This window comes from Trichomycterus rosablanca, chromosome 19 (genome assembly GCF_030014385.1).
Source record: "Trichomycterus rosablanca isolate fTriRos1 chromosome 19, fTriRos1.hap1, whole genome shotgun sequence".
Lineage (NCBI taxonomy): Eukaryota > Metazoa > Chordata > Actinopteri > Siluriformes > Trichomycteridae > Trichomycterus > Trichomycterus rosablanca.
Window position 1 is genome coordinate 15,000,584 of NC_086006.1, and position 21,274 is coordinate 15,021,857.

The 21,274-nt window shown below is 41.5% G+C and overlaps 1 protein-coding gene across 1 annotated transcript in view; it reads right to left on the minus strand.

Moving 5' to 3' along the window:
- cntn3a.2 (contactin 3a, tandem duplicate 2) overlaps positions 1-21,274 on the minus strand; it is a 183,314-nt gene that overhangs the window by 20,194 nt on the left and 141,846 nt on the right. The window contains exons 14-18 of the mRNA XM_063015224.1: positions 19,460-19,577; positions 4,364-4,522; positions 4,060-4,209; positions 1,465-1,535; positions 946-1,174 (exon numbers count right to left, since the gene is read on the minus strand). Of these exons, the coding sequence (XP_062871294.1) occupies positions 946-1,174; positions 1,465-1,535; positions 4,060-4,209; positions 4,364-4,522; positions 19,460-19,577 (727 nt within the window). The remainder of the gene's footprint in view (positions 1-945; positions 1,175-1,464; positions 1,536-4,059; positions 4,210-4,363; positions 4,523-19,459; positions 19,578-21,274) is intronic.

A 21,274-nucleotide genomic window follows, 5' to 3' on the forward strand; every position in this document is an offset into this window, starting at 1 on the left:
GGTTCTGGGAGTGGCGTTAAGTTTAAAAGGTGTTGAGTTTCAAGGTATTTTTTCCCATAAGGATGTACGAGACACCTGTTAATGTTGTCCATGGTTCCATAGAACTGCATATATTTTAGGCTAATGCAAAATAATGGGGTTTATGATCATTATACACTGAAAATAACTCACATATAATATATATAAAAAAACTGAAAATGTTTCCTATGGAATGTGGCGGTGCTGCTTAGTTTGACACTGTGCTTCCTTGAGCGGCACTCACTGTGCACTCACTGGGCTCACGACTTTTGCGCTTGCCGATTTGCACACTTGATATGACGCGATACAAGCAGGCAGTCTGAACAACTCTGAACATGAACAAAGCTTAATGTGACATTGTACTAAAACAACGAGCTAGGAATTTCATTAGTAGAGAGATTTTAAGAGCAGTAATAATTAAAAGAGGTTTACTGTTCTTATGTCGTCCTTTTAATACATTGTCACAATAGGCTTTTTTTTTATAACGATAAATGCTTTAGACTCTCAGAAACTTTCTCAGCACCCGAGTTATAACACCAGTTTAAAAGTGAAACAGGAGGAATATCCAGCTGAACACAGATATATGTGGACACTTTCAGAGTAAATCGGTTATTTTACACAAATGCAGATTCGTCTCATATTTGCACTTTGATGACATTTTACCACACCCTCAATCCAAGGGCTGTACAAAGCAACAGTCGAGCACATGTCGTGTTTAACGGAAACATCGAGTTTAAGGATACAACTTTCTTGACGAAGGTCATTGAGTTTCAAAGATTTTGAGTGTGGGGACGTCGAGTTACAAGGTACCACTGTACTGAGAACTGCTATTGGGTTCCACTTCAGTTTTAAACAAAAGATGGTATCAATCTTTGTAGATCTGGGTGCATCTGTGTGTAGTATGAGCAGTGCAGCATGTACTCTTACCCTCCTCTGCTGAAAACACAGTGGTGACGGGGCTAAAGGGCCCCTGTCCTTTGACGTTGTAGGCACCCACTTTCACGCTGAATGGAGAAAACGGTGCGATGCTTTCATTGCGGTAAACGTAGCGTCCCGGCACTGTGGTCACGACATGCGTCCAAGTCATCTCGCCGAGCGGCCGCAGGGCGATAATGTAGCCGAAACCGTCTCCGTTCTGCAGCTCCTCGGGAACAGACTGAGAGAGAAAATGCGTAACTATAGTGATATTAAAACACATACACACCATGTTCACACCCTGAGCTAATTTACAGCTCATTATGGCTTGTAGAGAATGCACAGTATGGAAACTTGTTTGTAATAAGGAGTTGCTGCAAAAAAGTGAATGACATTATAGGACCCCAGGGTCCAGCTGGAGAATGGATTCGGTTTTGGCTGGGGGTAATAAACGCCGCCGCTCAATTCCATTCAATTAGGCAAAACCATTAACTTACGCTGAGGGATCGGTAATATAGACGGATGACTTACCTCCCATGTTATTACCAGCTCAAACTTAGAGCCGCCCCCACCACCAACATTAGCCGGTGCTGTGTCAGGAACTGGGCACACAAAGAAAAATAAATCCTTATTGAGCAGAGATAAGGATCCTGTCTAAGCTTCTTTTTTTCTTCCTTTATGTTTAGCCATATTACTATAACTAAATAAAGCTCTGATCAAACTGTCACTGCTTTTTAGACCTTGTTTTTTGAGAACTTCAGTGAGCAGTCTCTAAAAAAGCTAATAATGCGGGTGGATTTCACTAGTTTTATCATAATAATGCACACACACCTTACTTTGTACTCATACAATACAAAAAACAGGATATGCAAATTTTCTATATTTGCAAAACACATGAATAAACCATGAACTAGTCACACACAATAAAAAAGTATTATTTAAATGTTACTTTCTTTAAAAGGATTTAGTTTATTTAATATAAAGTCTAAAATAAAGTGTACAGTGCACAACTATAGCTGAAAATAGATTGTAAATCCTAAACTATGTGTTCAGTCTGAATTGATAATACTAGCAATTGTACTTTTATGTCTTTATTAAAGGTACAAAAAAGGAAAAGTAAAGCAGCTGGCATTGTGAAAGAAACAAAAACATGGATCCTGGGGATCAGAGTTCAACCAAGTTCATGCCAGGTGCTGGACCCAATGCCACCCTGACCAGAATACAATAGATAATAAAAATAAATGAATGCCTTTATTATTTTTTTCCCCCTATTTTTTATTTATGCACGAAGTGTTGAGATTTCAAGCTTGCAAGTTTGAATTTCAGCTCCGTTATCAGCCAACCGGGTGCCTGCATGAAGACATGATTGGCTAATGTCTGCAGCAGACATGATTGGCTAACGTGTGCTGGATGGGAGGGCTGAAAAGATTTCTCATCACGGGTGCAATTACCACTGATTTGATTCCTCATCATGGCTCCAATTATGGCCTAAGCTGACTGGTCAGTACCGAAAACGTTCTCCGTATGTGATACTGATCCCTGTGTGAACCCGCCTCTTGAAAGTGAAAAGAAGTGGTTGGCAAGTGCACATGTGTTGGAGGGGGAGTGTATTAATGTAATGGAATGCCTTTATTTGTCATTTATACATAATAAATAATACATTCTTTTTTTCGCATATTATTTTGAAAGCTGGGGTCAGAGCGCAGGGTCAGCCATTGAATGGCGCCTCTGGAGCCGAGAGGGATAAGGGCCTTGCTCAAGGGCCCAACAGTGGCATCATGGCAGAGCCAAGATTCGAACTCTCAACCTTTTGATTGATAGCCCAAGGTTCTACCCACTAGGTTACCACTAGCCCTACTCTGTCAGGGTAGGGGTCTGTAGCAGTGAAGGAAGAAGGATATCACCAGGGTAACCAGATGTAAGTACATTGGGGTAAAAAGGAAAATGCATGAATAGAATTAATAAAAGAAAGCCTCAAAGTTTAGAGGTCAGACTTTGTGCAAGCTGCTTAAACCAAGCTTTTCTTTCTGTCTTTATAGACCTTGATTTGTGAACAGGGACGCAGTCATGCTGGGACAGGAAAGAGCCTCCCTAAAACTGTTGCTGCAAAGTTGGAAGCCTTCATATAATTAATTATTACATCTGTTGGCAAATGTTGTGGCTCAGACACATGCATTTAAAAATGGGGTGTCCCAATACTTTTGTCTATATAGTGCATTTGATTCTTGCTTTTTTGACAGTCATGATTAAAAAAAAAATCACAGTTAGGGATTCCTATGAAGCAAAAGAGCAGTACATCCTGTATAATACTGTGGACAACAGGGGCAAGCCCAAAATAACAAAACGTGAGGATTTTGATGTTCTTAACAATAAGCTGTTGGTCAGTACAGTTGACAGGAATAAAAATACACTCAAACCAATAAAACTAACTTGCTACCAAGTTTCTTTTGTAAAAACAACAGGACAGGCATACCCAGGACAGGGCGCCAATCCATTGCAGAGCCAGCTGATAGCATCACCAAGATTCGAAACCCGATCTTAGTAGTGATAATCTAGTGTAATAGACTACTGTGCCACCTAAGTGCCCATAAAAAATGATCAAATAAAACTAAATTTATGCTGCCAGAAAGAAGGGAACTAATAACACTTACTAAGACATCAAAATAAAAACTAAATACAAGAAAGTTGTCATGTTTTCTGTCTCTGGTTTTCTGACTTAAAGGTATGTTAAAATGTCTTTGCTGTCTAATAAAAACATCAAAAACAATTATATTTTTGTAAGAATAAGTAAAGCTTGATTCAGAGTGGTTCACAATGTTCTGTGGAGTAACAAATCATGATTTGAGATGTTCCAAAGAGTGTTCCAACAGTGAATGCATCTCTACCATGTTGTTGGGAGCACATACAGCTGCTGGTACTGATAAACTGCTTTACTATAAAAGTCAGTTTAATTTAAAAAGAAAAGCTATCAAATAACTATGTTACTTTATTTTTCTTAATTCTGTTTGATTTACTTTTAATTATTTGGTGTTAAGACCATTAAAAGCCTAAAACCTTTCCCATTTTTGGGTGTGGTCCAGCTTCTTGCACACGAAAATAGTATAGACATAGAATGTTGGGACTCACCAGCATCCTCAGTTCTGGTCTTCAAGGAGGCTGGACTCGGTTCCCCTATGCCGACGCTGTTTCTAGCCAGCACACGGAACTCATACTCCACCCACGCATTAAGGTCCACCACTGTAGCAGTCAAAGTGTTCCCATCTATAATCTCAGGTACTAAAAGCAGACAAACAAGACATAGTTTAACAAAAGAGAGACTAATTACCCAGGAGCAAACCATGTCTTAGCAAATGGCTTTGATCGGTTGGGTGGCTGGAACAGTACAGTGTTTTGTGTATTTATCTAATTAATTCTGTTAAGCATTGTTTACCTGTGTTTACAGCCTGCCATCCCACAGTGAATGCCGTTTTGCCTTGAATGATATAGCTGAGGATGGGACTGCCGTTGTCCTGGCCCGGTCTCCAGGAGAGCTGCGCTGTGGTGTCTGTTATCTCCTCCACTGTTATGCTGTCCGGAGCTCCAGGGGGACCTGACTCAAACCAACAATTTTATTTTTAGCTTCTACACAGTTTATTATTTAAGTGGGCAATTATGTATTGTTGCATAAGTTCACACTAAATGACTTTTAAGGTGTTCAGATCGCTGTACAGTTCAAACTACACAACTTGTTTTTTTGTAATGGGGTGTTTTTTAAGTTGTTGTGGTTTCACACTACATGACTGATCGGCGATAGGGGGTCACATACAACACGATCTGTCTAATGGATTTGGTTACACGACCAGCAGGGATTGTCTGTTCTGCAGAGAGTTGGAAGTTGCAATGCAATGTTGGTATTATGGTTTGGCGTGGACGATAAGGTCACAAATACTGTAAAGCTTGTGTGTGTTGATATATTCTGATAGGAACTATATTATGCCCCTGCGACACACATTTACATCTCCTCCCCTCATTCTGTATCTTGTGTTCACAACATTCACAACCTGTTCGCAACACTTTTGACTCTACATGATTTGGAGTCGCCGACAGGTACAGGTATTTAGCATGCTAGATATTTTTCTTGAGTCTGCCACTTGGATTGAGTTGTTGAACAGTTATCAAAAGCCGATTTTCAAGCCCCAAGTGAATACAGATTTGCTTCAGAGCTGCCACATTTAGCGGCGACCTGTAGGTGAGCGAAAATCAGGCCAAAAATCATGTAGTGTCAGCCTAGTAAGTTTAGCAATAGCGTAGGGCTCAGTTTTGAAATCTACCAAGCACCACTAAATTCAGTAACAAGCTAGGCACTGTGGCTTGGTTTTTTACCCTGCAACTGGATAAATGACAAGCCAAAAGTCTGATGTAACCATTGCCTAATTAGCAGACCCTTCGTTATTAGACAGAGGAAAGCAAAGCATGAACTTGTTTTTGATAGACTCACAACATGAGCAAAAACACAGAGTTAATGCGCCCTGAAGGTTCAATTTACAATGCTTTGTCACCAGGCCTGATTAATATCTTGTGTGACCACTGCCTAAGCCACAAGGTCATTTACACAGACTGCTATTTCAATTTACGCAGCTTTATACAAGACGGGTCTTGTTTCCCTTAGCGGCTTAAACAAAACCACCAACGCAGTTCATTAATTTGTAAGATCTGTTAAAAAACTACTCCTTATTTAACACACGTACCTAATAATGTTTAATAGTCTACTATGCCTGCTGTAATATTTATAAGCATTTTTTAATTATTTACACTACATTTAAGAATTGTTAACCCCATCTGGCTAAGCTTAATTGAAAGTTATTGATCACTTTGAAACTCATTAACATTCTATTATAAACAGCTTTGATGTGTTCCTCTAATTAACTCATACTAATAGGAAAGAGCATGAATCAAATCGTTATTCAATTATATATTCCCTCAAGAGCACAAGGACAAACCTGTGAACCTGATAAACCTAAAGTCAAGGTAAATTTTGCTTTTGAAAAAATGTATACAGCCATCAAAGGCAAATATTTTTAAACAAACATGATTCAATACATTAAGCTTAACAAACTAAATGGTTGCACTGGGTCAGTCAGCTGGGTCAGTCATCAGGATCAGTAAACACCTCCGTCATTTTAATCAAAATCAGAATCAGCTTTATTCGCCAGGTATGTTTGCACGGGCGGCACAGTGGGTAGCACTGTCACCTCACAGCAAGTAGGTCCTGGGTTTGATCCCCAGGTGGGGTGGTCCGAGTCCTTACTGTGTGGAGTTTGCATGTTCTTCCCGTTTCTGTGTGGGTTTCCTCCCGCAGTCCAAAGACATGCAAGTGAGGTGAATTGGAGATACTAAATTGTTCATGACTGTGTTCAACATTAAACTTGTGAACTGATGAATCTTGTGTAACAAGTAACTACCGTGTCTGTCATGAATGTAACCAAAGTGTGTAAAACATGACGTTAAAATCCTAATAAATAAATAACATATAAGTATGTTTGCACACACAAGAAATTTGTTTCCGGCTGTTGGTAGCGCTCTACAATATGCAGACAATAAAACATGCAAACTGTTATGATGTGGGGGGAAGGACCCAAGGATGCGGAGGTTTTAACTTAAAAGGGTTTTATTTACAAAATCATAAACGTAATATACAATAAAATAAAGGAATAACAGTAACAAAAAACACTTCGGGGAATCCCGAAGGCAGCCGGTGACGCCAGACTGAAAGAAACAAGGGAAAAAACATAAAAGGGAAAAAGGGAAAGCGCGAGGCGCGAACCCTGGTCGCTCACCTCTAGGCTGGGAGCTTAAGCACGCTGCCACAGCAACGCTGAAAGCAAAACCGCTCCCAGCACTAAAGAGGCGAAGCGACCGGGTTCGCGAGGTGGGAAACCTCGCGCTGTTGGCCGAAGAAGGGGGGATGACACCGCCGGTAGATAAATGGCACGGCGCTCACCAGCAGTTAATGCTGGTCAGCGCCATGCCATCCACCGGGTGTGATTTACTTGCGGATTTATAAAGTTAAAAGCAAAGGCGCTGTCACCAGCCAGGGTGGCTGGGAAGTGGCCGTTTGCTCCTGCGCTCCAGAGGGCGGAACGTGACGCTGTCACCAGCGGTAGCTGGGAGGGGGTCACGTTCCTCTGGGCGCAGTCATGGGGTCTCTAGGTGGCGGCGGCACGGCGGCTCGACGGCTCGGCGGCAGCGGCCCGACAGCGACCTGAGAGCAACCACCAGGCGGCGGCGGCGGCACGGCGGCGGCGGCACAGTGCGGCGGCACAACCTAAAGATAATAAAAAAAACAATAAACATAAAAGGACACCGCAGTGTCAAACAAACTCAAAGAAAGAAAAAAGAATCAGCCAATATGAGCAGAAGGTGCGACGGCTACAGCTCTGCACCTATCCCTTAAATAAGGGAAGGCACAGGTGTAGCCACTTCGCCCTAACGAGCTGGCCAGGTATTTAAAGGCACAGCTCGTTTCTGCTCTGTAAGGCCTGTGGCATCAGGGAGAGATGGTACATTCCCCTGATGCCACAGAGCCTAACAGTACCCCCTTCTTAAGGAGACCTCTCCTGAGGTCTCCAGCCGGCGGTCCCGTCCCCACCAGTGGCTAAAAGCCACTGGGGGAGTGCCCCCCCAAAAAAATCTTTGGGAGAGGACGGGGTCCTCCGCTGGGTCCAGTAATGGTCGCACCTTACTGTTATGATGTGGGGGGAAGGACCCAAGGATGCGGAGGTTTTAACTTAAAAGGGTTTTATTTACAAAATCATAAACGTAATATACAATAAAATAAAGGAATAACAGTAACAAAAAACACTTCGGGGAATCCCGAAGGCAGCCGGTGACGCCAGACTGAAAGAAACAAGGGAAAAAACATAAAAGGGAAAAAGGGAAAGCGCGAGGCGCGAACCCTGGTCGCTCACCTCTAGGCTGGGAGCTTAAGCACGCTGCCACAGCAACGCTGAAAGCAAAACCGCTCCCAGCACTAAAGAGGCGAAGCGACCGGGTTCGCGAGGTGGGAAACCTCGCGCTGTTGGCCGAAGAAGGGGGGATGACACCGCCGGTAGATAAATGGCACGGCGCTCACCAGCAGTTAATGCTGGTCAGCGCCATGCCATCCACCGGGTGTGATTTACTTGCGGATTTATAAAGTTAAAAGCAAAGGCGCTGTCACCAGCCAGGGTGGCTGGGAAGTGGCCGTTTGCTCCTGCGCTCCAGAGGGCGGAACGTGACGCTGTCACCAGCGGTAGCTGGGAGGGGGTCACGTTCCTCTGGGCGCAGTCATGGGGTCTCTAGGTGGCGGCGGCACGGCGGCTCGACGGCTCGGCGGCAGCGGCCCGACAGCGACCTGAGAGCAACCACCAGGCGGCGGCGGCGGCACGGCGGCGGCGGCACAGTGCGGCGGCACAACCTAAAGATAATAAAAAAAACAATAAACATAAAAGGACACCGCAGTGTCAAACAAACTCAAAGAAAGAAAAAAGAATCAGCCAATATGAGCAGAAGGTGCGACGGCTACAGCTCTGCACCTATCCCTTAAATAAGGGAAGGCACAGGTGTAGCCACTTCGCCCTAACGAGCTGGCCAGGTATTTAAAGGCACAGCTCGTTTCTGCTCTGTAAGGCCTGTGGCATCAGGGAGAGATGGTACATTCCCCTGATGCCACAGAGCCTAACACAAACAATGTACAAATTTGAACGTCCTAGGCAAAATTGTGCATATATACAAAAAATAAGATAAATAATACTGTAAAAATTAAAAATGAAATAACAGTATAATACAGCGAGTTTTTAGACCCCTCTAGCGACTTTTTTTCAAAAAAGCGACTAGCGACAAATCTAGCAAATTTTCTGGTGTTATCGGAGACTTTTGGTGACTCGGACATGAAAGCACATATTGTTCTTCATTTACTGTCCTAAACGAGCAGCGGGTGCTGCCGTGAGCCCCTCCCCCGTCCCAAAGCACTCACAGGCGGTCAGTCTCACAACCCGCGTTTCCACCAGTTTTTGGGAACCAAGTGCGCGTCATCAACGGTGGGCGTTACTTAAAGAAAGTAAAGAGTAGTGATGTGGAGTAATGCGGAGCGTGTAGGTTATGTGCGAGCATTTGTGCTGTTGTTACAGATGGTAATTTTAATGCAAAAGCATCGATCAGCTATCGATAATAAGAAGACGTATTTGTCGTAGCTATTGCTTTCTTTAGTGCATCACGTGAGAATCGTTTTGCGCTTCGCTCTTACCTTGGCTCAAATAGCTGATTTGCTCAGCTCTCCGCTTGAGCGATAAAACATCACAAAAGTTCCACGACACGAACATCCATTTGTGTGAAATAACCATTAAATCCAGTCCAAAAGCTCCACATGTATCTGTGTTTAGCTGTATTAACTTCTTGTGTGGTGGTTCTGCAGCTCGGGGTTTTGAAAATCGGCTTCTCGGGAGAATCGAAAAAGCTTTACGTAAAAAAAGTGTAACTTGGAGTACTAAAAGTACCACACAGGGACACTAAATTTCTCTTCGTTATTACTGGTTATAAGTGCTCTGTACTGGTTATAAGTGCTCTGTACTGCCCAAATTTATCGGTCATTGTTTTATTACAATAAGTCACGTTAAGCTTTATTTTTCACGTTAAGCGTTGTTCGTACTGTCTAGAGCACTTTTACCGCCTCATATCACACAGTTCATCGCTTTGAAAATATCAAAATTTAATCAGATGAACTTTTAAAATATGAAAGAACAGCGCAATAGTGGTTTCACAGCCTCTACACTGTGACACGCCCACAGATGACGTCACGGTCCGCACTGCTTGCTTATGCAAATTAGGCGATGACGTCATTTAGCAACTTCTAGCGACTTTTAGGACAGCCAATAGCTACTTTCCTTACTGAGGAGTTGGCAACTGAGGGTAGAAGGTTAAAAAGTTTGTATCCAGTGATAATTAAACTGACAATATTGGGTTAAGATTGTAAATAATGATGGATTTTGGTGCAAAAGCACAACTTTTTACAATCTTCCCAATACTCATACACTTTCCATCCATTTCTGGGAAAGTTGAGACATTTTGTGAAATGCAATAAAAAAAGAATTGACAATTCCCTTGAACCTCAATACTACTTTCACACATATGCAAACACTGATGCACCTCCATACCATAACAGATTTTGGCTTTCGTAACTTTCCGATAACAGCTGTCATAAAAACATAAGGTCAGATGATAAAAGAAAACAAAGATTACAGTTGACTGGATTGAAGAATTTATTGACACGGTCTTGGGTTTTTACAGCAGTGTATGAACTGAAGAACAAGGAATAGAACTGTGGGCCTCTCTTTATACTGCTCTAGTCACATCACATTGGGTGTTGAACTTTGGAACCTGCATTCTGTGCTAACTGTGACATGACAGACATGTTGCTTATCTCTGTACTTTAGACTCCCAGTCACATCTCAAGCAACAATGTAAGGATTTAACGACTATATGTATTTAATGCACAAGCAGCAAAATACTAATATTTAGGTTATATTAAGCATATTTATTTATTTATTAGGATTTTAATGTCATGTTTTACACACTTTGGTTACATTAATGACAGGACAGGTAGTGACCTGTTACAAAAGATTCATCAGTTCACAGGTTTAATGTCAAACACAGTCACGGACAATTTTGTGTCTACAATTCACCTCACTTGCATGTCTTTGGACTGTGGGAGGAAACTTTCGAAAGGAAGCTTTCGGAGTAAACCCACACAGACATGGGAAGAACATGCAAACTCCACACAGAAAGGACCCAGACCACTCCACCTGGGAATCAAACCCAGGACCTTCTTGCTGTGAAGCGATAGTGCTACCCACCGAGCCACCCGTTTTTTTGCACAGAATTGATATATGCATTGTATACCCTGTATATGCTTTGGTAAAACTAGTACCTCAAATAGTATAAAAGTATAATAATTTGCTGTTTCACATGTTCTCTCTTTTAAAAAACAGGTAGTTTCTGAGTCAACCTGAAGTAGCCGCAGGATAAGAATGCATACTGATATGTTTTTGGCTGGTTGGATAAAACCAGTGTACCTGAAGAGATCCCACACAGACTATATAAAAGAACATGCCAATATAAGAAACTTGATTTTGGATTAGTATTAATTCAGGTCCACAGGACTCTGGAGCAGTACAGCACCCACACTACCTTGTTACCACTATGCTGTCCTATACACAGCATGTCAAATAGAAATAAATACAGTACATATACTCTTATTAGTCTCGTTTGGCTTGTTGTGGTCATAATGGATGATTTTACTGGGTCTAAATTTATGCTGTTAGGTTTATTAGTCAGCCCCTTTACACTCCCTATTTCCCCCCACACTTATAAGTAGGTGTTTGGAACATTTTCTGCTGCAAGCTGTTCCACAAAAGAATTGTTGCCAACTGCACTCTGAAGGGAAAAAACTGGCATTTCAATGGTCAGGATGCCCAGAGTGTAATACATATAATGTATGTGCTACAGGCTTTATTTAAGTGTCAGTTATAATGTTACACAGTCAAATTTCGCTCTCACTTTAAGCCGGACGGACCGGAGTTAACGTTCTACTATTTTCTTGCAAAGAATGCATGTCTGTTCTGGCACTGAAAAATGATTGTTAATTTTAAACTTGAAAATATGTTATGTATCGAGGCTTTTTTGACATTTGATGAATGTTTATATAAATAAATAAAGATATAATACATTTTGCAATATTTTTTAAACTAGTATGCTTAGCTGTCACTGCACTTATGAGTTCAGGCAGTGCCAATACATCAATCAAATGTGTTCTCTGTTATCCTGTAATGCTAGCCAGCATAAACAGGAGGATTTAAATTCGCATTTACAATATAACTGCAGTAATAACTTATTAAATAACCTAATACATTTCAATCTAATATAGGTAGTCTGTTTAGGTAGTGTGTTACAGATTTTATTGTAATAAACCTCATGCTTTGGAAATAAAATTACATGATGCAAGACATGATACAAGAATTACTAGGGATGTCCAGATCACGTTTTTTTGCTCCCGATCCCGATCATTAATTTTGATCCCGATCCGATACCGAGTCTCAAACCGATACTTGTATTTTCTAGATATTGTCTAGATAAGAACTAGGTAATACTGTTCACACAGTGCACACTTCAAGTACATTACAGTTATTCAAATTAATCCAGTGTATATGTTTAACAACTGAATAGCTCTGCAGTGCTGTAGGAAAAAAAATTGCCTGCATCCAAGCTATTGCTTAATGTTCTTTTATTTTTACAAAAAAAAAGTAAACAAACTTAGTGCAGCATTGTAGTAGTAAAAGTAGAACACTCAAAATGCTGTGACAATGGTTTGATGGACGTTTCTACGCAAAGTGAGTGTGTTTTGACCCTTTGGGGCTTCCATAGTGCATGGAATAGCACGCGATGACTCTAGCTGTTCGCTATTCGGTACCGTAACAGAAGAAGTTAATAAAGTGTTATGCTCCCGACAATTTGTGAATATACCGTGTATTTATTTCTTTATTAAGCAAGTGCATCACTATGACGCTCGGTTACATAACTAAGCCAATCAGAGTGCTTGATACTGAGATGTCGTTTAGTCTTGTAACACGTAAACTCGTAAAAGCTGTATGTTATGGTCCTGAAGTTTTCATACTCGGATTAAAAGTTATTGTTTTGTAAACCGGAGTGATCCTTGACTCACACACCATATAAATAGTAAAATTCTACAGTAATGAACGCAGCTCTGCTCCTATCGCCTCGTGAAACGCTCGCATTGCAGACATTACACTTCACTGTTGGACTTGTTTCACTTTCCAATTTACAGTATTTCCACACAGCGGACATGCTGACGTAAAACAAAGGATCGGGCTTAGGATCGGCCTTTGTCTTCACATACTTTATGCATTTATATTTATTTATTTTTTATTTATTTTATTTTTTTATTTTACCCCTTTTTCTCCCACTTTAGCGCATCCAATTTCTACCCGTCAATCATCCTCTCACTAATGCTGGTCCCTGATCCTGATTGGGGAGGAAGAGGTTGCTCCACACCCCCTCCGACACGTGCACAGCAATCGAACATCTTATCACCTACACTTGACGAGCGCAGTGCAGTACAGCGCTGTGCACGGAGGGCCACACCCTCTACCGCACTCCTTCCCCATCTCCGTGCAGGCGCCACCAACCAGCCAGCAAAGGTCAAAATCGCATTAGTCTGAGAGAGAGTCCCCATCTGGCTTTAGTCCCGCCCCTTATCTGAACAACAGGCCAATCGTTGTTCATGTAGCCACTCAGCCTCAGCCGGCAAGGCAGAGCCGAGATTCGATACGATGTATTCGAGATCTCAGCTCTGGTGAACAGCGTGTGTTTTACCGCTGCGCCACCTGAGCGGCTATTTATATTTATTTTAATTTAAAATTTTCCCCTTACTACCAGTTTATTAGAAACACACTGTCTATACTAGGTAGCACATTTGCTCTGAGTCGCATGAACTTTATAAAATGTTGAAAATGTATCTTGATAATTTGTGATGTAAAGTGTTAAAGATGTCAAGAAGACATTAACCTTAACAAACTAAATAGTCACACTAGGTCATCCATCCAGCGACGCTGCCAAGGGGGTGGGGGGGGTCCACGGCCACCCTTGTAAAAGCATAATATGCTTCTTTCTGATATATTTCATTAGGTGCTGTCCATTTCAGTGAATAATGTATTTTTTACAATAGTCCATGTGAAAATAAAAATGCATTCAGCCAACCGCCATCGCTGTAGCACACTTCAAAGACCCCCAACCTGATGCTTCGCGTTGTACTGTGCAGCAGCTAATCGCGGTCTTGTTTCTCTGGTGCAGGATTGTTGTTGTACAGTTAAATGTTAATTGTGCTGTATAAGTCTATGCACATCAGATAATTAGATATCAACTAGTCTGCATACTACAATAATAAACTTCCTGAAATCTAATTATGGCTTTTTGTTTTGGTGTGCCACCCCAAGGTTTTCAGTTGCCCCATCTGGCCACCCCTATAAAAAAATTCTGGAGGTGCCACTGCAGCCATCAGGATCAGTAAACACAGCAGTCTTTTTAAACTGACATTTTATATTAAGATTGTAAACAATCATGGGTTTATGTGCAAAAGCACAACTTTTCACTATGACATTTTGCAAAATGCAAAAAAAAGCAAGTATATGTAATTTGATAACTCTCTTGAACCTCAATGGTCAAGACTACCATCACACATATGCAAGTGACCCATGCTGTGGACTCTGATGCACCCGTATGCCATGACAAATGTTGGCTTTTGCTGCTAACAGGCTGGATGGAGTGGAATAAGAAGATATGGAGTGGAAGAAGATACTAAAGCTCAAAGAGGCTCTATTGGTAACTGGTGAGGGGCAATAAAGTACAATAAATTATTTGCCATATTCATTAAAACAGTTTAGGATTACTTTTGCTTTGTGAAATGGAAACAAAGCCCTTTTAGGATGGTAAACTGTGGCAATAAAGGAATTTGCATGGTTGGCAAGAATGATCAAATATTAAGTTGCATTTAAACAAGGCTTGATTAGAAGCTGTGCCAAGAAAACCAAAAAAAATCAATACACACACATCAATACACCAGCACTAGCAACCTGAAGTATTTCCACAGTGCAGGTTGGCTCCTCGCTTACTCATGGGTCATGTCCCTCTGATTACATTTTAACTACCTAGTAACTAAAGCTATTATGCAGTTTTACACTTTTGCCACTCTAGCTGATTAAATAATTACATAAATACACTATATGGACAAAGGTATTGGGACCTCCTAATCACTGAATTCAGGTGTTTCATTCATTCCCATGAATACAGATGTACCAAATCCAGCACCTAGCCATGTTATCTGCCTTTACAAACACTTGTCATTCTAAAGAGCACACAATGGGTCATTCTAAAGAGCTCACTGAATTCGAGTGTGGTACTTTAGTAGGATGCTACGGTTGCAACAAGTGAGTTCGTAAAATTTCTTCCCTCATAGATATTACAAGATCAACTGTAAGTGGTATTATTGAAAAGTCAAAGCATTTAGAAACCACAGCAACTTAAAGACCACTTAAAGTTACAGAGCGGGGTCGCCAAGTGCATAAAAATCGACAACGCTCTACTGACTTTGCACAATTTCAAACCTCCTTTAGCATTAAGATCAGCACAAAAACTGTGAGCCAGGGGTCTCATGATATGGGTTTCTGTGGGTAAGCAGTTGCCTTATATCACCAATGTATTGGCATTGCTCCACCAATGCTAAGTGTTGATAGAGTGGTGTAGGGCATGTCATCACTGGACTGTTGAAGCAGAGGAAACAAGTTTTGTAGTGACAAATCATGCTTCGCTATCTAGCAGTTTTATGGACGTGTCTGGGTTTGGCAAATGGGTTTAGTATGCTTCCTGCTTCATGCCCTTTTCTCTTTCAGCATTACTGTGCCCCTAGTGCACAAAGCAAGGTCCATAAAGGCATGATTGGGTGAGTTTGGTGTGGCAGAACTCAAGAAGACCCACACAGAGCTCTGACCTCAACCCAATCAAACACTTTTGGCTTTAACTAGAATGGAGGTTGTGAGCCATACCCACTCGTACAACATGTCTTACTTCATGAATGCTTTTCTGAATGGGCAGAAATTCCAATAGACACACTTTAATATCTGTGTCTATGGGAAAGCCTTTCACAGAGAAGTGGAAGCTGTCACAGCTTCAAAGGAGAGACTCCATTGTATATGTATATGTATGTATATGGGACTGTGTGTGTATATACAGGGGTTGGACAAAATAACTGAAACACCTGGTTTTAGACCACAATAATTTATTAGTATGGTGTAGGGCCTCCTTTTGCGGCCAATACAGCGTCAATTCGTCTTGGAAATGACATATACAAGTCCTGCACAGTGGTCAGAGGGATTTTAAGCCATTCTTCTTGCAGGATAGTGGCCAGGTCACTACGTGATGCTGGTGGAGGAAAACGTTTTCTGACTCGCTTCTCCAAAACACCCCAAAGTGGCTCAATAATATTTAGATCTGGTGACTGTGCAGGCCATGGGAGATGTTCAACTTCACTTTCATGTTCATCAAACCAATCTTTCACCAGTCTTGCTGTGTGTATTGGTGCATTGTCATCCTGATACACGGCACCGCCATTGGATGCACATGGTCCTCCAGAATGGTTCGGTAGTCCTTGGCAATGACGCTCCCATCTAGCACAAGTATTGGGCCAAGGGAATGCCATGATATGGCAGCCCAAACCATCACTGATCCACCCCCATGCTTCACTCTGGGCATGCAACAGTCTGGGTGGTACGCTTCTTTGGGGCTTCTCCACACCGTAACTCTCCCGGATGTGGGGAAAACAGTAAAGGTGGACTCATCAGAGAACAATACATGTTTCACATTGTCCACAGCCCAAGATTTGCGCTTCTTGCACCATTGAAACCGACGTTTGGCATTGGCACGAGTGACCAAAGGTTTGGCTATAGCAGCCTGGCCGTGTATATTGACCCTGTGGAGCTCCCGACGGACAGTTCTGGTGGAAACAGGAGAGTTGAGGTGCACATTTAATTCTGCCGTGATTTGGGCAGCCGTGGTTTTATGTTTTTTGGATACAATCCGGGTTAGCACCCGAACATCCCTTTCAGACAGCTTCCTCTTGCGTCCACAGTTAATCCTGTTGGATGTGGTTTGTCCTTCTTGGTGGTATGCTGACATTACCCTGGATACCGTGGCTCTTGATACATTACAAAGACTTGCTGTCTTGGTCACAGATGCGCCAGCAAGACGTGCACCAACAATTTGTCCTCTTTTGAACTCTGGTATGTCACCCATAATGTTGTGTGCATTGCAATATTTTGAGCAAAACTGTGCTCTTACCCTGCTAATTGAACCTTCACACTCGCTCTTACTGGTGCAATGTGCAATTAATGAAGATTGGCCACCAGACTGGTCCAATTTAGCCATGAAACCTCCCACACTAAAATGACAGGTGTTTCAGTTATTTTGTCCAACCCCTGTATATATGACTGCCTGGGTGTATATGTAGGAGAAGTACTGGAAGTCTGTGCACAGAGAAAAGATCCAGTGCACTGTTAACGAACAGGGGACCAAACTGTTTAAGACTACTGATAGGAGGGACACTGGATGTGCAGCCTCAGGCTATATGAATCGAAATATTTGCTGGTGAACACTTCGTCTAGGTGGTTAAACCTAAGCTGCTGAACTTCTCGTGCTCTGGAAATCTTCTGCTTTAGAAAGTTCTTTGTTTTGTAGAGCACATGTAATCTTAATACAATGTGATGGCAGTTTTTTATGAGTTGGGAGTAGTGCCAAGGATGTCTCATCTTGTTCTACCAAAGAACAAATGGATTTATAAATATATTATATAGGGGTGTCATAAAAGCTACTTTAGATGTGTAGATGTCCCAATCATTTTGTTTATGTAGTAAATGTTTAAATTGGTTGGTTGGGCAGACAACAAATGGCTCTTGACTTCATCCTGATGTTCAACAATCCACTCATATGAATGTAGCAGTGTGTATTAAGGCAATACAGTGGTACCTTGTAACTCGACGTCCTCTAAACTTAAATCTGTGAAACTAGACACACTTTGTGGAGAAATTTGTACCCTTAAACTCGACGTTTCCCTTAAACTCAACGTGTTCAACTAAAAAAAACAAAACTATTTATTTAATTTCAAATGAACAATGAACGTTTGGCTTGAGCGGTGTGGTAAAACGTCATCAAAATGCGAATATGAGACGAATCTGCATTTGTGTGGAATAACCGTCAAATCCACTCTGAAAGCATCCACATGTATCTGTGTTCAGCTGGATTTTCCTCCTGTTTCGCTTTTAAACTTGTGTTATAGCTCAGGGTGCTGAGAAATTGTGAGAATCAACTGTTCCGAGTCTTAAATGCTTACCGTAAAAAAAAAAACCTTAACACAACTTAATGTATTAAAAGAACGACATAGAAACACTAAACCTCTCTTAATTATTTGGTACATAAGTTCTCTCCACTAATGAAATTCCTCGCTTGTTGTTTTAGTACAATAAGTCCCGTTAAGCTTTGTGCACTGGGCCGCTCAGGTGGCACAGCGGTAAAAACACACGCTGGAACCAGAGCTGGGATCTCGAATACATCGTATCGAATCTCGGCTCTGCCTGCTGGCTAAGGCTGAGCGGCCACATGAACAACAATTGGCCTGTTGTTCAGATATGGGCGGGACTAAGCCAGATGGGGTCTCTCTCCCATGACTGGTGCAATTACGACCTCTGCTGGCTGATTGATGGCGCCTGCACAGAGATGAGAAAAGAGTGCTCTCAGGGTGTGTCTCTCCGTACACAATGCTGAGCTGCACTGCACTCGTCAAAGTGCAGGTGATAAGATGCATACGGCATGCTGCCCACGTGTCGGAGGGGGCGTGGGTTAGCTTCATTCTCCTCAATCAGAGAAGGGATCGGCATTGGTGGAGAGGAAGCATGATGCAATCGGGCAATTGGACGCGCTAAAAGGGAGAAAAAGGGGAGAAAATGCATAAACAAAAAATATATAAGCTTTGTACACCACCACGTGTGGAAATAACGGCACAGCCGGCGCAAATGCGGTTTTGTCACTTCTCACGTGAATGCGCCTTTACTGAACAGAATTCCAAGATCAAGCATCTCCATGATTAAGAAGCATAAGGAAACAATAAAAAAAGTCAAGGTAAAGTGCAGGTTTTTATTATATTTATATTTATTTTTAAGTGTTTTGCAATTGTATTTCAGTGTTTTTATATAATATTTGTGTTATTTTCAGTGTATAAGTGTCAGAAACAATCCCATTATTTTACATTAACCTAAAATATATGCAGTTCCACGGGACCATGGAACGCATTAACAGGTTTCCCATACATCCTTAAAATACCTTAAAAATCTACGCCACCACTCCCAGAACCAATTGAGTTTCAAGGTACCACTGTATGATTATCTACTTATTTAATGCATTCAGACAGATTTCAGACCCACTGAGTTTTTATACATTGGTAATTAGACTGGAAATTAATTAATTGTCATTTTTTACTCAAGAAGTCATAATAGAATTTTTTTTTTATTAATTAATTACAATTTAATTCATACAATCATTCAGACATTCACCCACACATTCAGACCTAGGGAAATTTTAGTAGCTCTAATTAACCTTCATGTCTTTGGACTGTGGGAGGAAACCCACACATGCGGGTTTCAACATAGAAAGGACTCGAATCGCTCCAAGGGAATGAACAAATCGCAGATACTTGTTTTTATTGCATTTAACAAAATGTCCCAACTTTGTGTACACAACCTATTTCCATGGTTTTGTTGTGCTCTATTATTACAAAAAGTAGCTAAGGGCATCAAGCCATTTTCATACAACATTCTCTTCATGTGTAACGCAACTGCATTTCCAAATCACCGTGCTTCATGAATACGAGCTTTATTAAACAGTTTTTCTTTACCTTTCACGATCAGTATGGCAGCTGCAGACAGACTCTCCACATCAGTGTCAATTACGCAGACGTACTTTCCGGCATGTTTCAGTTGAATGTTCCGTATCATTAAATCTCCAGCTGCCCTCTGTAATAACACACAAAAACAAACCACACACAAACTGTCTGATCATATGGTTATCTCCACATGCTTCGAAACAGATGAAGCTCATATTATTGGAATCAAATTAATCTGAAATTTCTTAATTTTTTTCTGTGTTATGTTCTGAAATATTCTCAACGTATCTGGTTAATTAAAGTTGATTTAGAAAACTCAGTGACCTTACTTGGTTCTAAATAACTACAAGTAGACGTAGAATAATGCCTTATATACATACATCAACTAGGCATAATTTTATGACCACTGAGAGGTGAAGTGAATAACACTGATTATCTCTTCATCACGGCATCTGTTAGTGAGTGGGATATATTAGGCAGCAAGTGAACATTTTATCCTCAAAGTTGATGTGTTAGAAGCAGGGCCAAATTGTGATGGCTGGACGACTGGGTCAGAGCATCTCCAAAACGGCAGCTCTTGTGGGGTGTTCCCAGTCTGCAGTGGTCATTATCTATCAAAGGTGGTCCAAGGAAGGATTAGTGGTCATGGGTGGCCAAATCTTATTGATGCACGTGGGGAGCGAAGGCTGGCCTGTGTGGTCCAATCTAACAGACGCGCAACTGGAGCTCAAATTGCTGAAGAAGTTGATGCTGGTTCTGAAAGAAAGGTGTCAGAATACACAGTGCATCGCAGTTTGTTGCGTATGGGGCTGCATAGCTGCAGACCAGTCATGTTCTGCTGAGAAATCTTGGGTCCTGCCATCCATGTGGATGTTACTTTGACACGTACCACCTACCTAAGCATTGTTGCACTACATGTACACCCTTTAATAGAAACTGTATTCGCTAATGGCTGTGGCCTCGTTCAGCAGAATAATGCGCCCTGCCACAAAGCAAAATGGTTCAGGAATGGTTTGAGGAGCACAACAACAAGTTTGAGGTGTTGACTTGGCTTCCAAATTCCCCAGATTTCAATCCAATCAAGGATCTGTGGGATGTGCTGGACAAACAAGTCTGATCCATGGATCCATTGCCGGTACTACTACCACAACCTTCATCACCTCGGTTTCATGCATTCTTAAATAAAATATTTTAATATGTTAATAGTTGTGTGAAGCTGAAAAAATTAGAAACACGACCTTATGTATAGCGAAAAATTGCTGTAATAGTTAAGGTGCAGCCTTTATTAATAAATACAAAGAATTAATTATTTATTATTTGCCCTGTTCTGGTGCAAATGACATTAATAAAATAAAAGAACAGTACAGTAAATCAATGTATGCTTTAACAGGCACTGTGTTTAGGAAGTAAATTAAGTAAATGAAGACTCGTATGCACATTTACGTACCGTACATATGAATTACATCGTCACCTAACATGCAGCTTATGAGATATACACTATATTGCCAAAAGTATTCGCTCGTCTGCCTTCACACGCATATGAACTTGAGTGACATCCCATTCTTAATCCATAGGGTTTAATAGGATGTCTGCCCACCCTTTGCAGCTATAACAGCTTCAACTCTTCTGGGAAGGCTTTCCACAAGGTTTAGGAGTGTGTTTATGGGAATTTTTTTAACATTCTTCCAGAAGCGCATTTGTGAGGTCGAGAAGTCTCCACTCTAATTCATCCCAAAGGTGTTCTATCTGGTTGAGGTCAGGACTCTGGTTGAGTTGTGCAGGCCAGTCAAGTTCTTCCACACCAAACTCGCTCATCAATGTCGTTAT